Raw genomic sequence first — 20,775 nt, forward strand, 5'->3', positions numbered from 1 at the left:
TTCTTCACTAGAATAATAAACGACAATTTAATAATGATAATTTGTTTAATTTATCATATTTTTATTAAAAAAAATGAACGACAATTGTATTTTTAAAAAACGAATCATATATATTTTTTATTATAAAAATAATAGATTAAACAATTTACAATTATCAAATTGATATAATTTTTATTTATAAATAAAATACACAAAATACATAATAAAATAATATTTTAAAAAGTGAGTTAAAAGCCACTTCTCACTTTTTAACCCATTTCCTTCTTTTACAAAAAAAGTAAAAAAAGCCAAAAAATAACATTTAACTATCTTTCAAAAACACCCCCAAAATAGTTTAAATCATCCAATACAACCTATAACTCTAATGATTATGAATTGTAATTTGATAAAAAACTTATTTATTCTTAAAACATAATATTATATATATCAATTAATATATATATTAGTATAGTAATTGATGATGTGACATAATTTGTATGATTTTAAATATTTGTAACTTGTATAATAAACGTGATCAATAATAATATCATAATACTAATTAGTATACTAATGTATATATTAATTAATGTATGTAATATTATCGATTCTTAAATAAATAAAAGATTTGAGAAATTTTAAATCTAATGAAATATTTAATACTGAGTTAAAGTATCTTTAAAGTAATTAAAGGTAGATTTTTTTACCAAATTTAAAAATTTAATGAAAAATTTGAGATCGCAGTCAAACAAAGTCCACAACAGAGAAAGGGACTTGGGAGGAGACAGAGAGAGAGAGAGAGAGAGAGGGAGAGAGACTCGTGTGGGCGAGCGAACATCTAGCGAGTGTGTATTTTCCCAGAACATTCTTTCGTCTCTCTATTCTCTTTCCTTGTAATAAGGAGCGGGAGAGACTATAAATTGAGAGAGAGAGAGAGAGCAAGGGTTTTGAGGTATTGACAATGGCGTCGTCTCCGACTTCATCATCATACTCGACGTATTCGTCTCCGTTTTCATCATCACCGAAGTTCTCCGATCTTCCAATAATGGGACTCAGACACAAAATCGTTGAGAAGATTCAGGAAAATCGCGTCACTCTTATCGTCGGCGAAACTGGCTGCGGTACCTCTTCATGCCTTAATTCTTTCTTAGTTTCTTCTTTTTGCTACTTAATTTGATCCATATTGAGTTCTGGAATAGCCATGTATCTCTCAATTACTTCACTCTGTTTTGTTGCTGCTTGCTACTCATAATTCAAGAAACAGCAATGAAACAACCGGGCATTTTACCTAACTGCATTCTCCGATGTTTTTCCAACAAACAAGTCTCAATAATATTGCTTAATCAGCTTATAACTGGATTTTTTATTTTTATTTTTTAAATTAAAGAAATTAATGTCAAATTTTGTCTATTTTTTAAAGTCTACTTAGGAAATCTATATATATATTTTAAAAAGTCAATAGGACGGAAATAACCCAAGTGTAGTATATAAAAAACCCTAAAAAAATTTGTTTATTTTTGGCTTTCCTGAATTATTATTATTTTAAAAAAAATTTAAAGTATCATTTTTTTTTTGGGGACTTAAAAAAGGTTGAATTTTTTTCACAAAAATGTAAAAATATGCCTAAAAAATAACAACTTAACAGGCTCTTTAGCAAGATGGGTTGGTTATTGTAGCTAGACTCACACCATTTCACTGCCTTTGACAATCTAGCTAACTAGCTATCAGTCCTGGAGGCTGTTTTAACTGTGTTTCAATGAATAGGCAAAATAGAGAGAGGTGTTGGAGCAAAAACGTGTTTAGGTAAAATAAAGGGCCTATGTTTTTTTTTTTTTGGTTGTAATTTAGCTAGTGAAAAATGGAGAGTAGTGTTGGAGTTGGTCTAAGCTGCAGCCAAAAAAAAAAAAAACCCTTTAAATATGTTTGTTTAAATTTGTTTTGACTACTGGTTGTGTTGATTATTGGTTTTGTTGGGACCAGTTTGATGTCCAGGCAACCGAACTGACTAGTTTTATGTTCTATTCCTTTTATCAAATTTTCTTTTAAAAGTTTCTTTTCAAACCAAATCAAACCAAATGAAGCCTTAAGTCTCATGGGGTCGGCTACATAAATCTTTTTTCTCAGTATCTGGCTGGAACTTGGAAGTAACTTAGCTTAGGTTGTCTTTACATTGATTTGTCAAAATTGATTAGTTGTATAATCTTCTCCGTAGGCCAGGAGCTGCTGGGAAATTATTGCATGTAATCTCGTGCATTTAACTAAATTGTTAATAAATTTATAGTGTATTATGTGCATGAAGCATATTTAGGTGCCTTAGAAAATTAGATGTAATTAGAGGTTCCTCATTATCTTAAAAAAAAGAAAAAAGAAAAAAAAGAAAAGAAAAGAAATTTGGATGTACTTTTTTTAAATAGACCTTTCTCTGTTTTAACTTGTTGCGGCAGTTAAAAAATCAATGTTGACTCCTGGTTGTTATTTTATTCATGTTCACCAAGATTTAAACAATGAAGACGAAAGATACTTTCCCTAATAACTTAAATGTTCACGGTTCCAACAAGTCATCATACAAGTTGTTAATGCTACGGATTTTACTTAAAATCTAAAGTTTTTTTTTTGTGTTGGTTTTAAAGGTTCATTGTTGTTTGTTTATTAAGGTAAGAGCTCACAAGTCCCACAATTTCTCCTAGAAGAAAACATGAAGCCCATATTATGTACACAGCCAAGGAGATTTGCTGTTGTGGCTGTTGCTAGAATGGTGGCAAAAGCTCGTAACTGTGAAGTAGGGGGTGAGGTTGGTTACCATATTGGTCATTCAAAGGTCGTATCAGCAAGGTATATCCTCCTAGCCAATCTACTGATGAGAATCTTAGTCCATGCTTTGGTTTGAGCTTCATATTGTTACTAATCAGATGTGTAAGTGCTTCTATATTCTCTTTTCCATTTTCTCTATTTACACCATTATCAATATGGTGGCTGGTATGACATTGATTGAGTTGGTTATCCTTCATTTTTGGAATTTAGTCAACTGTAATCTATTCTATTTAGCACACAACTCGAATCATATATTGAAGCTTTGTCATTTTATTTTTGTTATTAATTTTCCAACGATTTCCCATAAAATATCTGCTCAACGGTTATAATAGGATAATTGCTAACAATTTTCAAATTCCTCTTTCTCATTCATCAAATCATCAAAAGTTTTGATGCAAAAATGCTAAGGCATTGTGTTTGCACCCACCGCTAGTAATTTATTGTATATATCTACAATATACTTTTTTACTTATTTGCAAGAGGGTTAACAATCGTAATGACCTGTTGAAGGAAGCTTCATTTATGGCTGCATCCCATGGAGAAAGGATGGGTGTCCATGTAGTAGATGTTTGATGACAAATTTCCATAGAAAATAACTTGTAGAATGGTTGCCAGAACTTTAAATTGTGTCTTTTTTGTTTGGATGTCCATACTTGTTGATGGCAACAAATGCTAAGATCAACAAGATTTTATTTCAGAGGTAATTTTATTTATGGGTAAATTACACTGACCTCCCTTGGGGTTTAGAGAAAATATAGTAAGTCCCACAGTTTTGATATAATGACAGTGAACTCCCTTGAGATTTTAATTTATATAACACTTAGCCTCATTTTCATCAATAAGTTGTTAGTGACATGGATGAATGCGTTGTTTAGTTTTTGTTTTGCACCATTTGGATTAGTTTTGGTCCATTTAATCTTACTTAAAAAGAAGTCAATGTAATTATGTTAAAACAGTAAAACTTACTTTATTTTTTTCAAACCTCAGGGGAGATCAGTGTAATTTACCCTTTATTTATTGGTTGTTTGCCTTCTCTTTCTCATCCATGTATTTTATGTTATTTTTAAATTTTTGGCGTGGGAGTAAAACAGTATATACGATTAGGGGTCTTAAAAAATTGGGAGCCTACTCAAATATGGGGCTTTAGGCGGTTACCTAATTGGCCTAATGGATGGGCCGCCCCTGAGAGTTTCCATTCTATCTAAAATGACAAGTTCAACATTATTTAAATGAGAAGAGGTCATAGATACTTTTCAAATTCTTTGCTAGAGGGACAAATGACAACTATCTTAATCATTAATGCAAATATAGGTAAATAAAGTTATAGTTATAAAACCTTACCAATGGCAACTTTTGAAAAACATTAAAATGTTTGTTTATTGCTGTTCCCATGTAACAAGGACGCTCATCAGCATAGTTATGTTCAATGCCATATCCAACCCTCCAAAGCCTGAATCATATGTGAAGGTCTTCCTCATTAGGTTCTCTGACAACTTTTGAAAAACATTAAATGTTTGTTTATCGCTGATCCGATGTGGCAAGGACGTTCATAAGCATAGTTGATGGCCAATTCCGTTATGACTTGCAGCTTGGTTGTCATCAGTACTCCGAATTGTGTTTAATTTGTTTGCATGTCCATGCATGCCATAACAACAAATGCTAAGATCAGCTTCTTCTTCTTCTTCTTCTTCTTCTTCTTCTTCTTCTTCTTCTTCTTATTTTTTCAGAGGACTTTTTATAATTTGGTCCCATTATTCCTCTCTCTCTCTTTCTCTCTCTCTGTAGTTGGGGTCTGAGGGCTGTAAAGCTTGTGCTTATTTGACTTGGTTGTGCATATGGTGGTTTAACTGTTAAAGAGTTTGTTATATTGCCACTGGACTCGAATAGCATGCTTCTTATACTGGTCAATTGCCTAGATATATTATTTCAAGTATTTTGCTTATGTATCTTTGGCTTACTATACCCGTCTAAATCAAGTTGTTCTTCTTCACACATTTGGTAGGATTAAATTTGCACTTGATACAACTTGCAGGATTTCAATAATCTGACTAAATTATGATGTTATGGACGACAGTTGTTGAATCTTTATATTTATTCTTATATTATACTCTTCCGAGTTTGAAATAATTTTGTTTGAGATTCTTTTCTTGTTTCATTTTCTCTCTTACCAATTTGCTTATGGTTTCTCTACATTATATCAAAACAATGTCACAGAACCAAGATTGTCTTCAAAACTGCTGGAGTTTTGCTTGATGAAATGCGGGAGAAGGGGTTGGATGCCCTCAAGTACAAGGCTATTATTCTTGATGAAGTTCATGAAAGATCTGTAGAGTCTGATCTTGTTCTCGTTTGTGTAAAGCAGTTTTTGCTGAAGAACAATGATTTGAGGTTCACATATCTTCTCTTTCTACTTCTTCTAATTTTTGCTGTTGGTATTTTTGTTTATGGGTTGTTGGACTTTGTATTTTGTCCACTCATAAGCAACTCCTCGACCTCTTACATGCTATATGCATCTTTGTAAACCTCTTACATGGTGTATGCATCTTGGTAAAAGTCCCAGGCCATTGTTGATGATTTGGCAGACATAGGAATTCCCTTGGGTTCAAAATAAATTAGTAGGAGAAATTACATGTTTTATATATCACTTGTGCTTTTAGTAGTCATACTACAAGTCTTTATAATTTTCTTTTATCGACTAAATATTGAAGAAAGTACACTAGTTATGAAAAGAATTGCATCGTAATCCTAAGCTGAAAATGGCCAACAATTTTCTAAATTTTGAAGTTTTCATCTTCCTCACCATTTCATCATATATCTGTAAATGAAAACCCTAAAGTAATATTGATTTATGATCTTAAGCAGTGAAATGTAAAGTAATGATTTGTGATCTTTAGTAATGATTTCCAATATGACCACGCCAGCCAGCAATGGGATTTTGTGGGGCTAAAAACACACAAAATGAAATTTTATGACTCCCCAACTGCATGCATGAGTGGTGTGTATTGGCAAAATGAAAACATAAAGTTTTGGAATGAAGCTTAAATTTTTGCAATTATGTGTTTAATTTCTATTCAAAATAGGAAACTGTCATTAATTTCTCCAACAAATTCATCTTAAGTTATACCATAGAATATTAGCTAATTTGTGTCGGTCATACCAAAAATGAAAGAAGGAAAAATAGAAAAGAGAAGGGAACCTTAACTGAGGTTTTAACAATTATTAATCTTTTTCTTTTTTTTAAATTTCAAAAAAGCCTAAGAATAATTTTGAGTATTTACGCTAGAATACGAACATAATGATCATAGACAAATAGGAGGCAGCAAATAATTTTGGGTCAAATTGAACTTAGGATACCTATATATATCATCTACTTACAAAAAAAAGATACGTCGATAGATTTCCATTGTTTAAATGTTTACATAGATTAGCCAATAACGAATCAAATCTTTTTTAATTATCATTAAAAATGCATCTGTCATGTTCTTTTAACAAGCTAGTCACACATACATGACATCATTCTCCCCCTATGTAGAAAAGAAAAAGTGGGCTATTAGTTTTTTTTTTTTCCTTTTCCTTTTTAATATAAAGCAATACGATGCAGATTGTAGGCCAGTGTGTTATTTGTAATAGATTTTGGGAGTTCATTTTATATAAATTCTTTGAAAGTTATCAGAAACCCAAAAAGGCGCATGAAGGGATTTTTAAAAAACCAATCCAACTATGTCCGCCCATATTTTTCTCTGCTTCTGGGTTATATTGCTGAAGGATCTGATAGATTTTTATAATTTTCCAGGGTTGTATTGATGTCTGCTACTGCTGATATTTCAAGATACAGAGATTACTTCAAGGATCTTGGTAGGGGTGAGAGAGTAGAGGTGCTTGCAATCCCCAGCTCTGGTCAGCAGACAATTTATCAGCGAAGAGTGTCATACCTTGAACAGGTATCGTGTTTCATATAATCTTTAACAAACATGATTGGAATGATCCTTGACCATGTTTATTGGTAACTTCATCTTTCAAGACATAATTTATGCTCTTCCTTTATGGTAAGTAAATTTGATGTCCGCTTTATCTAATTGCTTTACTGGACATCTTTTCATGGCGTGGTGGATCCATCATTGTTTGAGAAAACACTCCTGTTACGATTTTATCTTCTTCTTTTTTTTTCATGTGAGTTGTGGCCATTTGTGTTAAATTATTCATCATCGGTGGCCTTGCTGTTATTCCCAATTTCATCAAGGAGATATGTACTACTGTTATGGGTTATACACACTGCCGATTTACCATCAACAACTTATATTATTGGGTTCTTATTCAGTGTGTTTGGTTTGAGTTTTTTGGATTAAGTTTTTTGAAAATTGATTTTTTCGGTTTTCGTTTTTTTTGTTTTTAGTGAATATTTTTAAAATTTTAAACATTTTTTTAAAACTTTTTTAGATGCACCTTATCTGAAAAGTAAAAAAATTGTGAAAAAATATTTTAAAAAATTAATAAATACATAAAAATACAAAAAATGTACTGAATTCTCATATATATTTTTTTTGTATTTTTGGTATTTAGTGAATTTTTAAAAGTTTTTTTTCACAAATTTTTTATTTTTTAAGTATATTTATGTTAGGCATGTCTAAAAAGTAAAAAATATTATTTAAAATATTAAAAAAATTCAGTAAAAACAAAAAAGCATGGAAAACAAGAAAGTAGAATTTTTTGAAAAGTGTTTTTGGAAAAATGGAACCAAGCAAAGGGGGGAGATGCTAATATTTCTTTGCAATACTTTTAACATTTGGAAAATAAATTTTAGGCTTTACAGCTTGTATGTTAATTTGTAGCTGCATTATGTACTTCCAGCATAGTTTGTTGTTGCACTACATACCTTTTCAGCTATATTTGATTTTTATAAAGTGTTGGCTGAACAGGTAACTGAACTTCTCGGAATAAGTTCAGAACTTCCGTCCTTGGAATATTGTTCTGGGCCAAGCCTTGTTGTTGCTGATGCTGATATTAAGCCTGAAGTGCACAGACTTATACACGACTTGGTGTTGCACATTCATAAAAATGAGCCAGACATTGAAAAGAGCATTTTGGTCTTTCTTCCAACATACTATGCACTTGAGCGGCAATGGTTCCTTCTGAAGCCTTTTAGTGTTTCTTTTAAAGTTCACATTTTACATAGCAGTATTGACATTGAACATGCTCTCACGGCCATGAAAATTTGGAAATCCCGTCGTAAGGTAAGAAATGTTTTCCTTTTCAGTTACATTTCTTTTTTTTATCGGGGGTGTGTGGGCGGGAATTTTTACCTCTTGCTTCCGCATCTGTTATTGCACAATGACTTCCCTACATGTTTATACTGTATACGGCGACTTAACTTTCTTGACATAGATTTTCTTTGAATTTTGATTGAAATAATGGTAAATGTTTTGCCTGTTTTGTGAAAGGTAGTCCTTTTTTTTGGTTGAGAAAATTTGTATGACATAGTTTTGTTGATTCTATTTCATTTCCATGTGAAGAACTAAAGGGATTTGTGCGTGATTGAGTGAGGAAGGGGGCTGTATATACCTAGTTTAGAAATCATATGAAGGAGATTGAGGGATATAGCCATCACAAGTGTTGGAATTTGTTAAATGTGTTTAAAGAGCTCTGTTTTAATCTTCTTCTTCTTCTTCTTCTGTCAATCATTATATTGATTTTAATTCTTCCTGAATTGGTGGCTTCTTGCATTAATTATACATCGTGGCGTGGTTTTGGCTGTTTTTTCAAAGTTCTTAATGGTGCAGGTAATTTTGGCCACTAATATTGCAGAATCTTCTGTTACAATTCCCAAAGTAGCCTTTGTCATTGATTCATGCCGTTCTTTACAAGTTCTCTGGGACAGTAATAGGAAGACTGAATCTGCAGAGCTTGTCTGGGTTTCTAAATCTCAGGTATTTTGGAACCCAATTGGTTTGAATTTGAAGTTTTTTTCAGTTGTGATAACTTCAAAGATATATGCTGTAGGCTAACCAGCGCAAGGGAAGAACAGGTCGGACTTGTGATGGTCAAATTTATCGCTTGGTTACTAGGTCATTCTTCAATGAGCTACAAGATTTTGAGTGCCCAACGATACTGAGACTGTCATTGAGACAGCAAGTGCTTCTGATTTGCTGCGCTGAATCTAAAGCCATTAATGATCCCAAAGGTATGGTGGTTTTTTTTTTGGCTTGTCGAAGGAATAGCTGGAAGCTATTTTCACTTTGTACGTGGATGATTACATTGGGTAGGTATGGAAGATGAGACTTGATACTCTCTTTTTTGTTAGGAATTGATGAAAAGTTGATCCATTTGATTTTGAGAGGTTGTAGCAGATAGGAACTTTAGCCCAACCTGACCACTGTCCAATCCTCAGTTTTTGATGTCTGTGATATATTGTATAGCATGCAACTTAATTACCTTTGTGCATTTAAAACATTCATCGGATGAAAGTGACCTTCCAAGTATGGAGATGTCTGCACTAATTTTGCCATCTAGATCCATAGATACTCCAATTACCTCTCAAGTTCTTAACAAAGTAGAAATTATGTAAATACTACACTATTCTATGTAAGTCCATTTCATTACATAACTTTTGCTCTATATTTTATTTTCTGTTCTAATTTTGGAAGCTGGTCAAGTCATTTTTCTTGATATCTTATTATACAAAACGTGCACTTGGGCATGTTTGGTAAGTTGACATAGCCTTATATACAAAGAAGTTTGGTCTGTTAACATGGTGATGGAGGCATCCATAAAGAGAATATTCATGAATGATGTTTGGAAAAAGGTAATTATTTGATTACAACACAGCATCCATAAAGAGAATATTCATGAATGATGTTTGGAAAAAAGTAATTATTTGATTACAACACAGCCAACCACATATCTGTCTACCTGGACTTATTTTGAACTTGTGTTCAGAGCACACCTTGCACCTGAGATAGTCTTGGGTTGCACTATTGCCAACCTGCTCAAGCCTGGTTTTTAACCCACCCAAGATTGTTGCCCTAACTTGAATGATAATATTGAACCTGGCATATCTAACTACTGTCTTTAAGGAATTTTGCAAGTTACTGTGACATTTATTTGGTAGTTATTTTGATCTTGTTAATCTCCCGCTTTTGGGGTTCTAACTGGAATGGTTCTCGAAAGTATAAGTTAGTGAAATAGGTGAAAATGATGTTTTTAAGATCTTGTGAGAAGATGTAAACATGATTTAAGATTACTCTGGCCTTGCTAGAAAGTTCTAAGATGTAAACATGATTTAAGAATACTCTGGCTTTGCTAGAAAGTTTGTGTTACAACTTCTTGTTGCAAGATTAGGAGAAATTGAAAGTTTGTTGTCTGCTATGCTATGCTATGCTAATTGCCTCTGTATGTGGTAATTGTCTGCATGGGAATGAATAAGGCCCCTAATTATTGAGATATTTTGTCATTGTAGTCTTGTTGCAGAAGGCTATGGATCCTCCAGATCCAGAAATTGTTGAAGATGCATTGAGTTTGCTCGATCACATCAATGCATTGGAGAAAACATCTCATAGGGGTCGGTATGAGCCTACATTCTATGGACGATTGCTTGCCAGTTTCTCATTGTCATTTGATGCTTCCATGATTATATTGAAGTTTGGAGACATGGGAATGTTACGTGAAGGCATTCTACTTGGTGTATTGATGGATACACAGCCTTTACCTATTCTACGTCCTTTTGCGCAGGACATTTTGGTATATTTATTAAATTGTTAAGCTTCAAAATTTCATTATTTCATTTGATTACTCAAACAATTCGTCTTTCTGATCAATTGCATATATTCTTCAGTATGCAGAGTACACTGACTGCTATTATTCTGGAGATGATAAGAGTACTGCCCTAACTGGTAAAAAGGAAATGGTATTTATGGCAAACCTCTGTGCATTTCAGTTTTGGCAACGTGTTTACAAGGTAAAGTAGTTTGTTACACTTGAATTTCTGGAAGATTGTCTTTCTCAATGGAATTCGAAAATTTATTCGTTTGTCTACTTCTTAAAGGATAAGCTCCGTCTTGATCAGCTGAAACAACTTCTACACTTTGATGAGATGAAAGCTGCACTAGTGTTGGTCCCTGAAGAAGAATGGTGTTCTTTCCACAATCTCGTTCAGCCATCACTAAACCATGTCGCAGAAATATGTATGGGTTTAACAATCTCATGTATATGCAACCATGATTTGAGTTTTATCTCACGGTGTCTTTTTCTGCAGATGAAGATATACTAAATTCAGTTCACCGCTTTCGACCCAAATTTCTGGCTACAGCTGATGGTCTACCATTGTATTATGAGCCTTACGAGTTTCAACATACATGTCTTCTCACATGTCAGAAAAATGGAAATACGGACACTATGGCTGCAGATGATGAGCACTCTGAGCTTCCAAATGAAAAAAGGAAATGTAATTCTGTGCCATTCGTTCCTTCTAGTTACTTTCTGTCACATGAGGTGGCTGAAAATTTGGCAACTATAATCAAAGAGGTATTGCATTTTTTTTGCCATGTAAAAACCGTTCTTGATATTGAATTGATATTATTCACCCAAAAAAGATATTGTATTGATCTTTCTACTTGCTCATCATGTTCGATAGGTAAGAGTTCAATGTACAGAACACATATCTGGCAACGAATATAAATACGCTAATGGTGATGGTCCTCCTGCCCCTTGGGAACCTTCTCTATGTAAATTTTTTGTCAAAGGGCTGTGCAACAGGGGCAACCAATGCTCATTTTCTCATTCACTTCAAGCAAAAAGATCTGTCTGCAAGTTCTTCCTTTCTCTCAAGGTATTTACTTGTCTGGCTCTGAGCTTCTTTGAAGTTTTGTGCTGTGCAATTTCTGTTGTTTCTAACATGGTTGATAGAATCTTACGAATCGAGTTTCAAGCAAAATGATTTGATTCATACAGTTGAATCTTAAATTGTGTCTTACGATTCAATTGCGATTCACTACAATTCATTATGATTCAATTCTAGTTGCATAATGCATGAAATGGTGGTGTTTTCATAAAATAAAAAAAGATGTCAACTAATTATATTGATATATGTGCTTTTATATGTATATACATTTATACAGTTTAGTTATTTATTGATATTTATTTTATTTTAAACACTTATATGTTATGCTAAATGAAGTGAATCTTAAGATTCACAATTTGACAATAATGGTTACTAATAGCTGTAGAAATGTATCTGCAGGGTTGTAGAAATGGAGATAAATGTGAATTTTCTCATGATGTGGGTCCATCAACTTCATCATCTTATCGACCAAGTTTATGCTTGCCGGAAGATGAAACTGTGGATGCCACATCACTTCTGAGATTGTTTCCCACATCTTATGATGGATGCATTCTTTTATTGGATGACACCGATTTTCATTTCTCCTCACATCTCTCTCGCCACTACGATCCATCCAAGATAATATCCACAACAGTTCTATCTGCTGGCTCCCCACTTGATGCATCCCTCTCTGGTGTCAGAATTCTTTGGGGCCTTTCTCACCCCTCCCAGACAATTATCTCCAAAGCAGAGGACAACCCAATCCCATGGAGTGAAGTCAAGTGTGTCTTATGGTTTCCCAAATTCGATAGCGACAATGAGAACTTGGAAGAACAGAAGAGTCTTTTGCAAACTTTTTTCAAGTATCTGGCCATCCGGATATTGGCAGATGAGTTGCATGAAGTGCAAGTAATCCTTACCATGAACAATATTCGGTTTTCTCGATTACAGGTAATAGTTAATCTTTTTGTCAAAAGGAAAGTTTGAGGGTTTTTCCATATTCAGATCTTGCTTTGGATCTCTCTTTCCCTCGCCGCATCCCCCCCCCCCCCCCCCCCCCCCTTTCTTTCTTTCCTCTTCTTTTTTTTTTTATTCCTTTGCCATTTAAGGATCGCTGAAATAGAGTTAACTGGATGATATAATATATGAACTCTATCCCAATACGTGACTGCTTCAAAGTATGGTTAGGTTAACAGGTTACCTTTGGTAGCGAAACTGTGTGAAAAACATACACTATAATCTGCTTTTTAAATTTTGGGGTTAATTTCAATTTACATCAAGATCCTCTCAATTTTTAGCTAATATCACCTTACCCCCATCTATGAACTTGTACATTTTTTTGTACGGTTTTTATAGTTGAGTAGGTCAAAATATACAAGTTCACAGATGGAGGGGGTAAGATGATATGTGCTAATAATTGATGGGCTATTAGAGTAATCAACCCTAAATTTTGTCATCAGAGATAATTATGGATGGCTCAAGGGGTGTTAACAGATTTGAGAGAACTTGTAAATAAATAGTTAGCTGATTGCTGGGTGGTTCATCTCTTAGTAAAGTAGGTTGGATTGTTCCCTGTTATCCCTATATGTTAGTCAGTTACTGTGCCTCCTGAAATTTGCAGCGATGCATTAGTAGTTTTAAATTGCTATACATTATATTGTGCTATTAAAATTGGAAATCAGTGTTCTATTTTATTGCTTTAGTTATGTATTTTTTTTATAGGGTAGAAAGAAAATTACAAGAACAGCCTTTATAATGGCAATCTCTGCTATTATGACTTATTGTGGTTTAATCTTGTTTGTTTACATAAACCATATAGTTGCCACGATGTGATGACCTTGAATTGACACACTTAAACTAATGGGAACAAGACAACTAGTGAACTACGTATGGAAGGGAAGATTGTATAGAACCTGTAGTGATCGAATCATATTTTGTTGGTAAGCGCATTGTATTGTGGCACTGGCACCATATATTTATCATTATTTTTTGAGTTATTTGGTTAGAGCAAAACACAAGGATTTTTGAGCTAAGAGCATCTCCAACCTACTAGTTATATAATAATGCCTAGTACAACTCACTTTTTTCAACTCTAATGTACTAGGTATATGATTAGGCATTTTGGCTCAACTTACATTTTCTAGGTACATGTAGTTAGTCTTCAAAGGTTAGGCAAAATGTATTTAATCATTATGATCATTTCTCTCCATCTTTGTTGCTAATGTGATATTCTTTAAACTTAATAATATTTGAATGAATAGTTAAAATAAAGAGCATGATTGGAGTAGAAATATAAAAAGTTTGATAGGAAAAATAAAATATATAGTTGATAGTAATATTTAGATAAGTAAAATGCCTATTAGCATTGAAGATGTTGTAAGATGGAAGATGTTGATTCTTTTTATAGGATATAGTTTGTTATTTGTCATCTCTTTGGGCGTTGGTGTCCTCCACTTTTCAAGGGATTCATTTTTTCTTGATCTCTAGAGATTGGAAGGTAGTATGCGATGTGTAGATATTGAGGCCGCATTGTTTTGTTGCTTTTGTTTTGTTTTGTTTTGTTTTGTTTTTTTTTGTTGTGCTTGTTTTCTTCTTCTTTCTTGTGATATTTATTTTCATTAATAAATTCTATTTTATTGCTGCCTGTCAAAAAAATTGATAAGCGCATTGTGTACATGTTTCAGGTGGAAAAGTTGGGCAGGGAGAGCTTCTTTTTCCTTAGAGAATCGTTCTCATTTGATGAGTCAAGCTTTGGGAAGTTGTTCGACACAGTGACCCTTAAAAAGCCGATGCTGGTATCAAAGCCTATCTCCTATGTTTTTGACCTGAATTTTTCCACCGACATTGAGTTTGGTAACTCTGCAACTTACCCTCACCAGTGTGTATACAATGTCCAGTAGAACATGAAGACCATTTTGCAGTGTCGGTATGTATGTACACAGTAATTTACTGGATTCAATATATTAGTATGTAGAGATGGATTAAGGATTGCTTCAGCTTTGCCTAATTTATTCAGTTACAGGATATTGGTTTTATGAAAATAATCTGAATTTTATCGGGGACTAATATAATGTTAGTTTTATTGTGTTTGTGTGTATAGTATTATTTTAGAAGCTTTTTGGTTTGATTTTCAGATTCTGTCTTTTCATATGATTTTACATTTTTTGTGGGCAAAAATAAATTTTAATTTTTTTTAAAACTGTCTTTTTGGGTATTTTTTTGTCAAATTAATTTTTATATTTACAGAAAAATTTCAAAAACTAATTTTGAAATTGAAACAAAGCAATCTCAAAATTTTCTTGTTTTGGAAATAAAAAAATCGAAGTGCTAGGTTCTTCAATCCTTTTAGGTTTTTTATATTATTTAAAATTAAATGAATAGTGTATGTAAATCACCCCCTTTACTTTTTCTTTTTCTTTTTTTTTGGTGGCTAAACATGTTTTTTACTTGGCTTATAATGCTGTTTGAATTATTTGTTCTTTATATATTTCCCAAGTGCGATTGTTAATTACCCAATTTTTAATTGTAAATTACCCTTATTTGAGAGTAAACTCTATTCCTACTTTTCTTGTTTAGTTTTGAATTTAAAAACACATTAAAGAGTTGAAGAGGCCCTTAAAAAATATTTATATATTTGCAATATTTGAGGTTTGTCCAATTATTCTGAATATAAAAATTAAAAAACCACTTCATGACATTGTGACATTCTAAAATTAGGAGAAGAAAATGTTCAAAAAAATTATAACAATTTTGATGAAATTTAGTTTAAATAAGGCAAAGATTTTATTTTTTTTGAACGCAACGAGGCAAAGATTGTTTGCCGCGTTGTGGAAGGTGGCGGGAGCGCGAAACGGATGGGAGTAAGGAAATTACAGATATACGATGAACAATTAAGGGACGTTAAGTTTGATAATAAAGACGTGGCGAGATTACTTAATGGTATTGAGTTGGGTAATAAGAGATATGACCGTCAATCAGACAAGATCGTGGTTAAGGGTATCAAATTCATTGGTAATGTTCAATTGGGCCAGGATGCTAAGGACGAAACTGTGGTCCACCACGTGTTGTTTTTTGTCATCAGTGATAATAGTCCGTCAGATTCCGTCCCTATACCTGACAAGATATTTATTGGAGTTGGCGAGGGTAATCCTGAGACCTAGATTGTTGATCCTGACCAGTCCGACCGTTTTCGGATGCTAAAGAAAATGAGATTCAAGCTCGTTGGTGGCAAGAACAAAGAGTACGTTCGTCACGGGATTGAGGTTGTAGACCGGTTCTTCCCAGTTGATATTTGGACGGACTACAAAGATACGCTGTTGGGAAATGTTGGAAGCATTCAAAAGGGTGCCATATATTTAGTGGCTGCTACTGTTAGTGGAAAGGAATGCAAAATTACTTTAAGGAGTCAAATGTACTTTAAAACTGTTTAGAATTGTAATTTGATGTATTTTTATTTTTAATGTTTAGGTTAATGGAGGTGGACGATATAAAAACTGGGGTTGTTGAAGGTGTTTCGGCAAGTGATTTCAGTTGTATTGAACTTGCGTTGCCTAATTTATTTTCTCAATTGAGGTTAAGATACAAACAAAAAAGTATTAAGGTTGATAAAATATTGATAAAATATTCTCCCCTTTGTGCACCCAATGCTAGTGGGTTGGTCAGAGTAAATGTTTATGATCGGAGGTTAGACGGTAACAACAGTTTGCAGGCATGGTTTATTTTCCCAGTAGATTGCCAATGCGAGTTAGTCTATTATGGGAATGGTTATTGTTCAATTAACGACAAACAAGTGCCATGAATGGTGAAGTATCGACTTGAAAATTCTAATATTAAAAGGGGGGTTACGTATTGTAAAATGAAGGGGTATCTGAAGTATTCTACGAGTGACATGCCAGAAGATTCGCAAATGAGGGCCCCCTCTATTGTTGTGTTATCTAAAAAATATACTAATGATAATGTTGATGTCTGGCATTGTCCTCCAACGAAGGCCATTCTGATTCTGACACGGACTAAGTCTGTTAGTTTACCGGAGAGGCGAAGAGATTTGTTGTTAGGAGGTTTTGGGGAAAGTGGTTTAGTCATTCATGAACGCAGAGGTTGTCTGAGTTTGTCAGAGATTGATGTACGCAGAGGTGGTGATGAATCTAGTGATGTTGATCCTGGTCCGTCGATTTCAGAGGTTGGTGTTAGCAAAGAGGAAGTTGATCGTAGAGGATCAGTTGTTATGGATGCAGCAGAATTTTCTAATGTTTTACGAAATGTAATCATCAGTGTAAAAAATAGTAATGTGACTCAAGATGTAATTGTGGATGATAAGGGAAATGTAGTAAGTAAATAAAACTTTGAGTGGTTTCATAAATAAAATTAATAAAATTTTTCATTAATCATGATAGTGGTTACATTAACATCAAACCATTCTCTCATTTTTGGGGACATTGCATCTAACCAACTACTGTCCTCATTTGTTAATAAAATACAAGGAATTCCTCCTCTAATAGTGAGATCTGATTGGAACTTAACAAATACATGGAAATCTCTCTGGCATCCTACTAAATTCTTCATTAATTCGGTAGGTACTGTCGAGTATTTGATGTCGTCTATCATGTTGTAGACGGCGTCCTGGTCGTAGTCCTTGAAGCTTATTCTGCCGGAGAAGTAATTGTGTCGTCCGAGGCTTCTGGCCCAGGCGGTTTTGCCTGTTCTTGAGGGTCCTTCGAGGTAGAGGGAGATTGGGCGGATGGGCCTCTGCTTTGGTTCCTGTTATCAGAGGAGGAGGAGAGTTCTTCGTCAGTATATGAATTGTTTATATTATTTTTGTGTATTCCTAATATAAGGAAATCGTCTTCCCTCCAAACGGAGAGACAGCAATTTTGACATAACTCGTACACCGGAACAAACTTCACCGGAGCTCTCCGCCGGCTCTCTTCCCACAGTCCTAGTTGCCACGTCAAAAAGCTATCTACACACATTTGAGTGAATTGCCCGTAATTCTCGGGATACTCTTCTAAGGAGTACAACATTGTATACCAAATAAATCGACAAAAATGGTAGAAAGAAAAAGAGGGACGAAACAAGGTACCAGAAAATCACCTCAGTGTAATAAATCTCCAACTGCAAAAGCATATCTCTCATATCTCTCTCCACCGACAAATATTTGAGGCTGGACCCAGATATATAGACAGTTGTAAATACGGAGATTCGAAATTTAAAATTTGAATTCCCGCCCATTACTGTTCATTCACGCGGAATTCTGTGCACCTTGGCTTTATCTCCAAGCAAAACCACCACGATCGTGACACGTGGGTGGACAGGATCCGACCACATCTACTCACACCACTCACACCAAATAGTGATTACTATTTGGTGTGAGTACGGATTTAATCTCCACCTTACACGTCACCATCCGTACGTCCATCGACGGATGAAATTGCCTATCGGGTACAATTTCAACAGGGGGGGCGCTTGTAATATTATATATAGCGCCCCCCCCCCGCTGGTGTGACCTCCCCCTATATAAAGCCTCGACAAACAACATTCACACCAGTGTAAGTTAAGTGTTAATCACTAAATAAGCTAAATAATGCCTCGCCAAGTCTCTTTCCGTTTTTATGCCAAGAATGTTTTCCTCACTTACCCACAATGCCCATGCCCAAAAGAACAACTCTTAGAACTCCTCCAGTCTCTCCTCCAACTAGCCTGTCAGCCATACTACATACTTGTCGCAAGGGAGCTCCATGAAGATGGAAACCCTCACCTTCATGCCATGGTTCAATGCACGAAGAAGATCCAAACCTTCAACCCGAGATTTTTCGATCTCACTGGAACCAATGGGAGGATCTACCATCCAAATATAGAAAAACTCCACTCGCCAACAGCAAGTCGACAGTATATACAGAAAGGGGGCGAGTTCGTCGAATGGGGAGAATTTTCATCTAAGGGGAGAAGTCCTTCGAAAAACAGAGACGCACTCTGGAAGGGAATACTTGGCGAAGCAGAAACGGAGGAACAATTCTTTGCTCTCTGTAAAGAAAAATGTCCCACCGATTACGTCACAAAATACCCCCAATTAAAAACATTTTCCAGGGATCATTACAAAAGAGAGAGGCCCCCATATACTAGCCCTTTTAATTCATTTCCTTTCTTAAATGAAGAAGTAAAAAAATGGGCAGAAAATAATATTTTGTTTGTAAGTCGAAATTGCGTTCAGTACGAGTTATGTCAAAATTGCTGTCTCTCCGTTTGGAGGGAAGACGATTTCCTTAGATTAGGAATACACAAAAATAATATAAACAATTTATATACTGACGAAGAACTCTCCTCCTCCTCTGATAACAGGAACCAGAGCAGAGGCCCATCCGCCCAATCTCCCTCTACCTCGAAGGACCCTTAAGAACAGGCAAAACCGCCTGGGCCAGAAGCCTCGGACGACACAATTACTTCTCCGGCAGAATAAGCTTCAAGGACTACGACCAAGACGCCGTCTACAACGTGATAGACGACATCAAATACTCGACAGTACCTACCGAATTAATGAAGAATTTAGTAGGATGCCAGAGAGATTTCCATGTATTTGTTAAGTTCCAACCAGATCTCACTATTAGAGGAGGAATTCCTTGTATTTTATTAACAAATGAGGACAGTAGTTGGTTAGATGCAATGTCCCCAAAAATGAGAGAATGGTTTGATGTTAATGTAACCACTATCGACGGACCAGGATCAACATCACTAGATTCATCACCACCTCTGCGTACATCAATCTTTGACAAACTCAGATGACCTCTGCGTTCATGAATGACTGAACCACTTTCCCCAAAACCTCCTAACAACAAATCTCTTCGCCTCTCCGGTAAACTAACAGACTTAGTCCGTGTCAGAATCGGAATGGCCTTCGTTGGAGGACAATGCCAGACATCAACATTATCATTAGTATATTTTTTAGATAACACAACAATAGAGGGGGCCTTCATTTGCGAATCTTCTGGCATGTCACTCGTAGAATACTTCAGATACCCCTTCATTTTACAATACGTAACCCCCCTTTTAATATTAGAATTTTCAAGTCGATACTTCACCATCCATGGCACCTATTTGTCGTTAATTGAACAATAACCATTCCCATAATAGACTAACTCGCATTGACAATCTACTGGGAAAATAAACCATGCCTGCAAACTGTCGTTACCGTCTAACCTCCGATCATAAACATTTACTCTGACCAACCCACTAGCATTGGGTGTGCAAAGGGGAGAATATTTTATCAATATTTTATCAACCTTAATACTTTTTTGTTTGTATCTTAACCTCAATTGAGAAAATAAATTAGGCAACGCAAGTTCAATACAACTGAAATCACTTGCCGAAACACCTTCAACAACCCCAGTTTTTATATCGTCCACCTCCATTAACCTAAACATTAAAAATAAAAATACATCAAATTACAATTCTAAACAGTTTTAAAGTACATTTGACTCCTTAAAGTAATTTTGCATTCCTTTCTACTAACAGTAGCAGCCACCAAATATATGGCACCCTTTTGAATGCTTCCAACATTTCCCAACAGCGTATCTTTGTAGTCCGTCCAAATGTCAACTGGGAAGAACCGGTCTACAACCTCAATCCCGTGACGAACGTACTCTTTGTCCTTGCCACCAACGAGCTTGAATCTCATTTTCTTTAGCATCCGAAAACGGTCGGACTGGTCAGGATCAACAATCCAGGTCTCAAGATTACCCTCGCCAACTCCAATAAATATCTTGTCGCCGTCTACAACGTGATAGACGACATCAAATACTCGACAGTACCTACCGAATTAATGAAGAATTTAGTAGGATGCCAGAGAGATTTCCATGTATTTGTTAAGTTCTAACCAGATCTCACTATTAGAGGAGGAATTCCTTGTATTTTATTAACAAATGAGGACAGTAGTTGGTTAGATGCAATGTCCCCAAAAATGAGAGAATGGTTTGAAGTTAATGTAACCACTATCATGATTAATGAAAAATTTTATTAATTTTATTTATGAAACCACTCAAAGTTTTATTTACTTACTACATTTCCCTTATCATCCACAATTATATCTTGAGTCACATCACTATTTTTTACACTGATGATTACATTTCGTAAAACATTAGAAAATTCTGCTGCATCCATAACAACTGATCCTCTACGATCAACTT

At 34.7% G+C, this 20,775-nt stretch overlaps 1 protein-coding gene across 1 annotated transcript; it reads left to right on the forward strand.

The window, feature by feature from the left end:
• Window positions 1-684: 684 nt before the first annotated feature.
• LOC114286560 (zinc finger (CCCH type) helicase family protein) lies at window positions 685-14,665 on the forward strand. Its single transcript, XM_028229736.2, has 14 exons — window positions 685-1,097; window positions 2,631-2,808; window positions 5,002-5,175; window positions 6,581-6,728; window positions 7,704-8,018; window positions 8,565-8,711; window positions 8,785-8,965; window positions 10,241-10,521; window positions 10,616-10,738; window positions 10,826-10,964; window positions 11,036-11,304; window positions 11,414-11,608; window positions 12,020-12,550; window positions 14,284-14,665. Exons 1-14 carry the CDS (start codon window positions 938-940, stop codon window positions 14,497-14,499), a joined length of 3,057 nt encoding a protein of 1,018 aa, XP_028085537.2. The 5' UTR covers window positions 685-937; the 3' UTR covers window positions 14,500-14,665.
• Window positions 14,666-20,775: the final 6,110 nt, after the last annotated feature.

This window comes from Camellia sinensis, chromosome 12 (genome assembly GCF_055761805.1).
Source record: "Camellia sinensis isolate YWXY chromosome 12, ASM5576180v1, whole genome shotgun sequence".
In the NCBI taxonomy this organism is placed as follows: Eukaryota; Viridiplantae; Streptophyta; class Magnoliopsida; order Ericales; family Theaceae; genus Camellia; species Camellia sinensis.

What these genes read in the sequence shown, in the direction of transcription:
- LOC114286560 (XM_028229736.2), top strand. Translation starts at nt 938, where the DNA reads ATGGCGTCGTCTCCGACTTCATCATCATACTCGACGTATTCGTCTCCG. An exon ending in TTTGGAAATCCCGTCGTAAG is followed by an intron (nt 8,019 to 8,564) that starts GTAAGAAATGTT and finishes TTAATGGTGCAG; the next exon opens with GTAATTTTGGCCACTAATAT. An exon ending in CTTTTGCGCAGGACATTTTG is followed by an intron (nt 10,522 to 10,615) that starts GTATATTTATTA and finishes TATATTCTTCAG; the next exon opens with TATGCAGAGTACACTGACTG.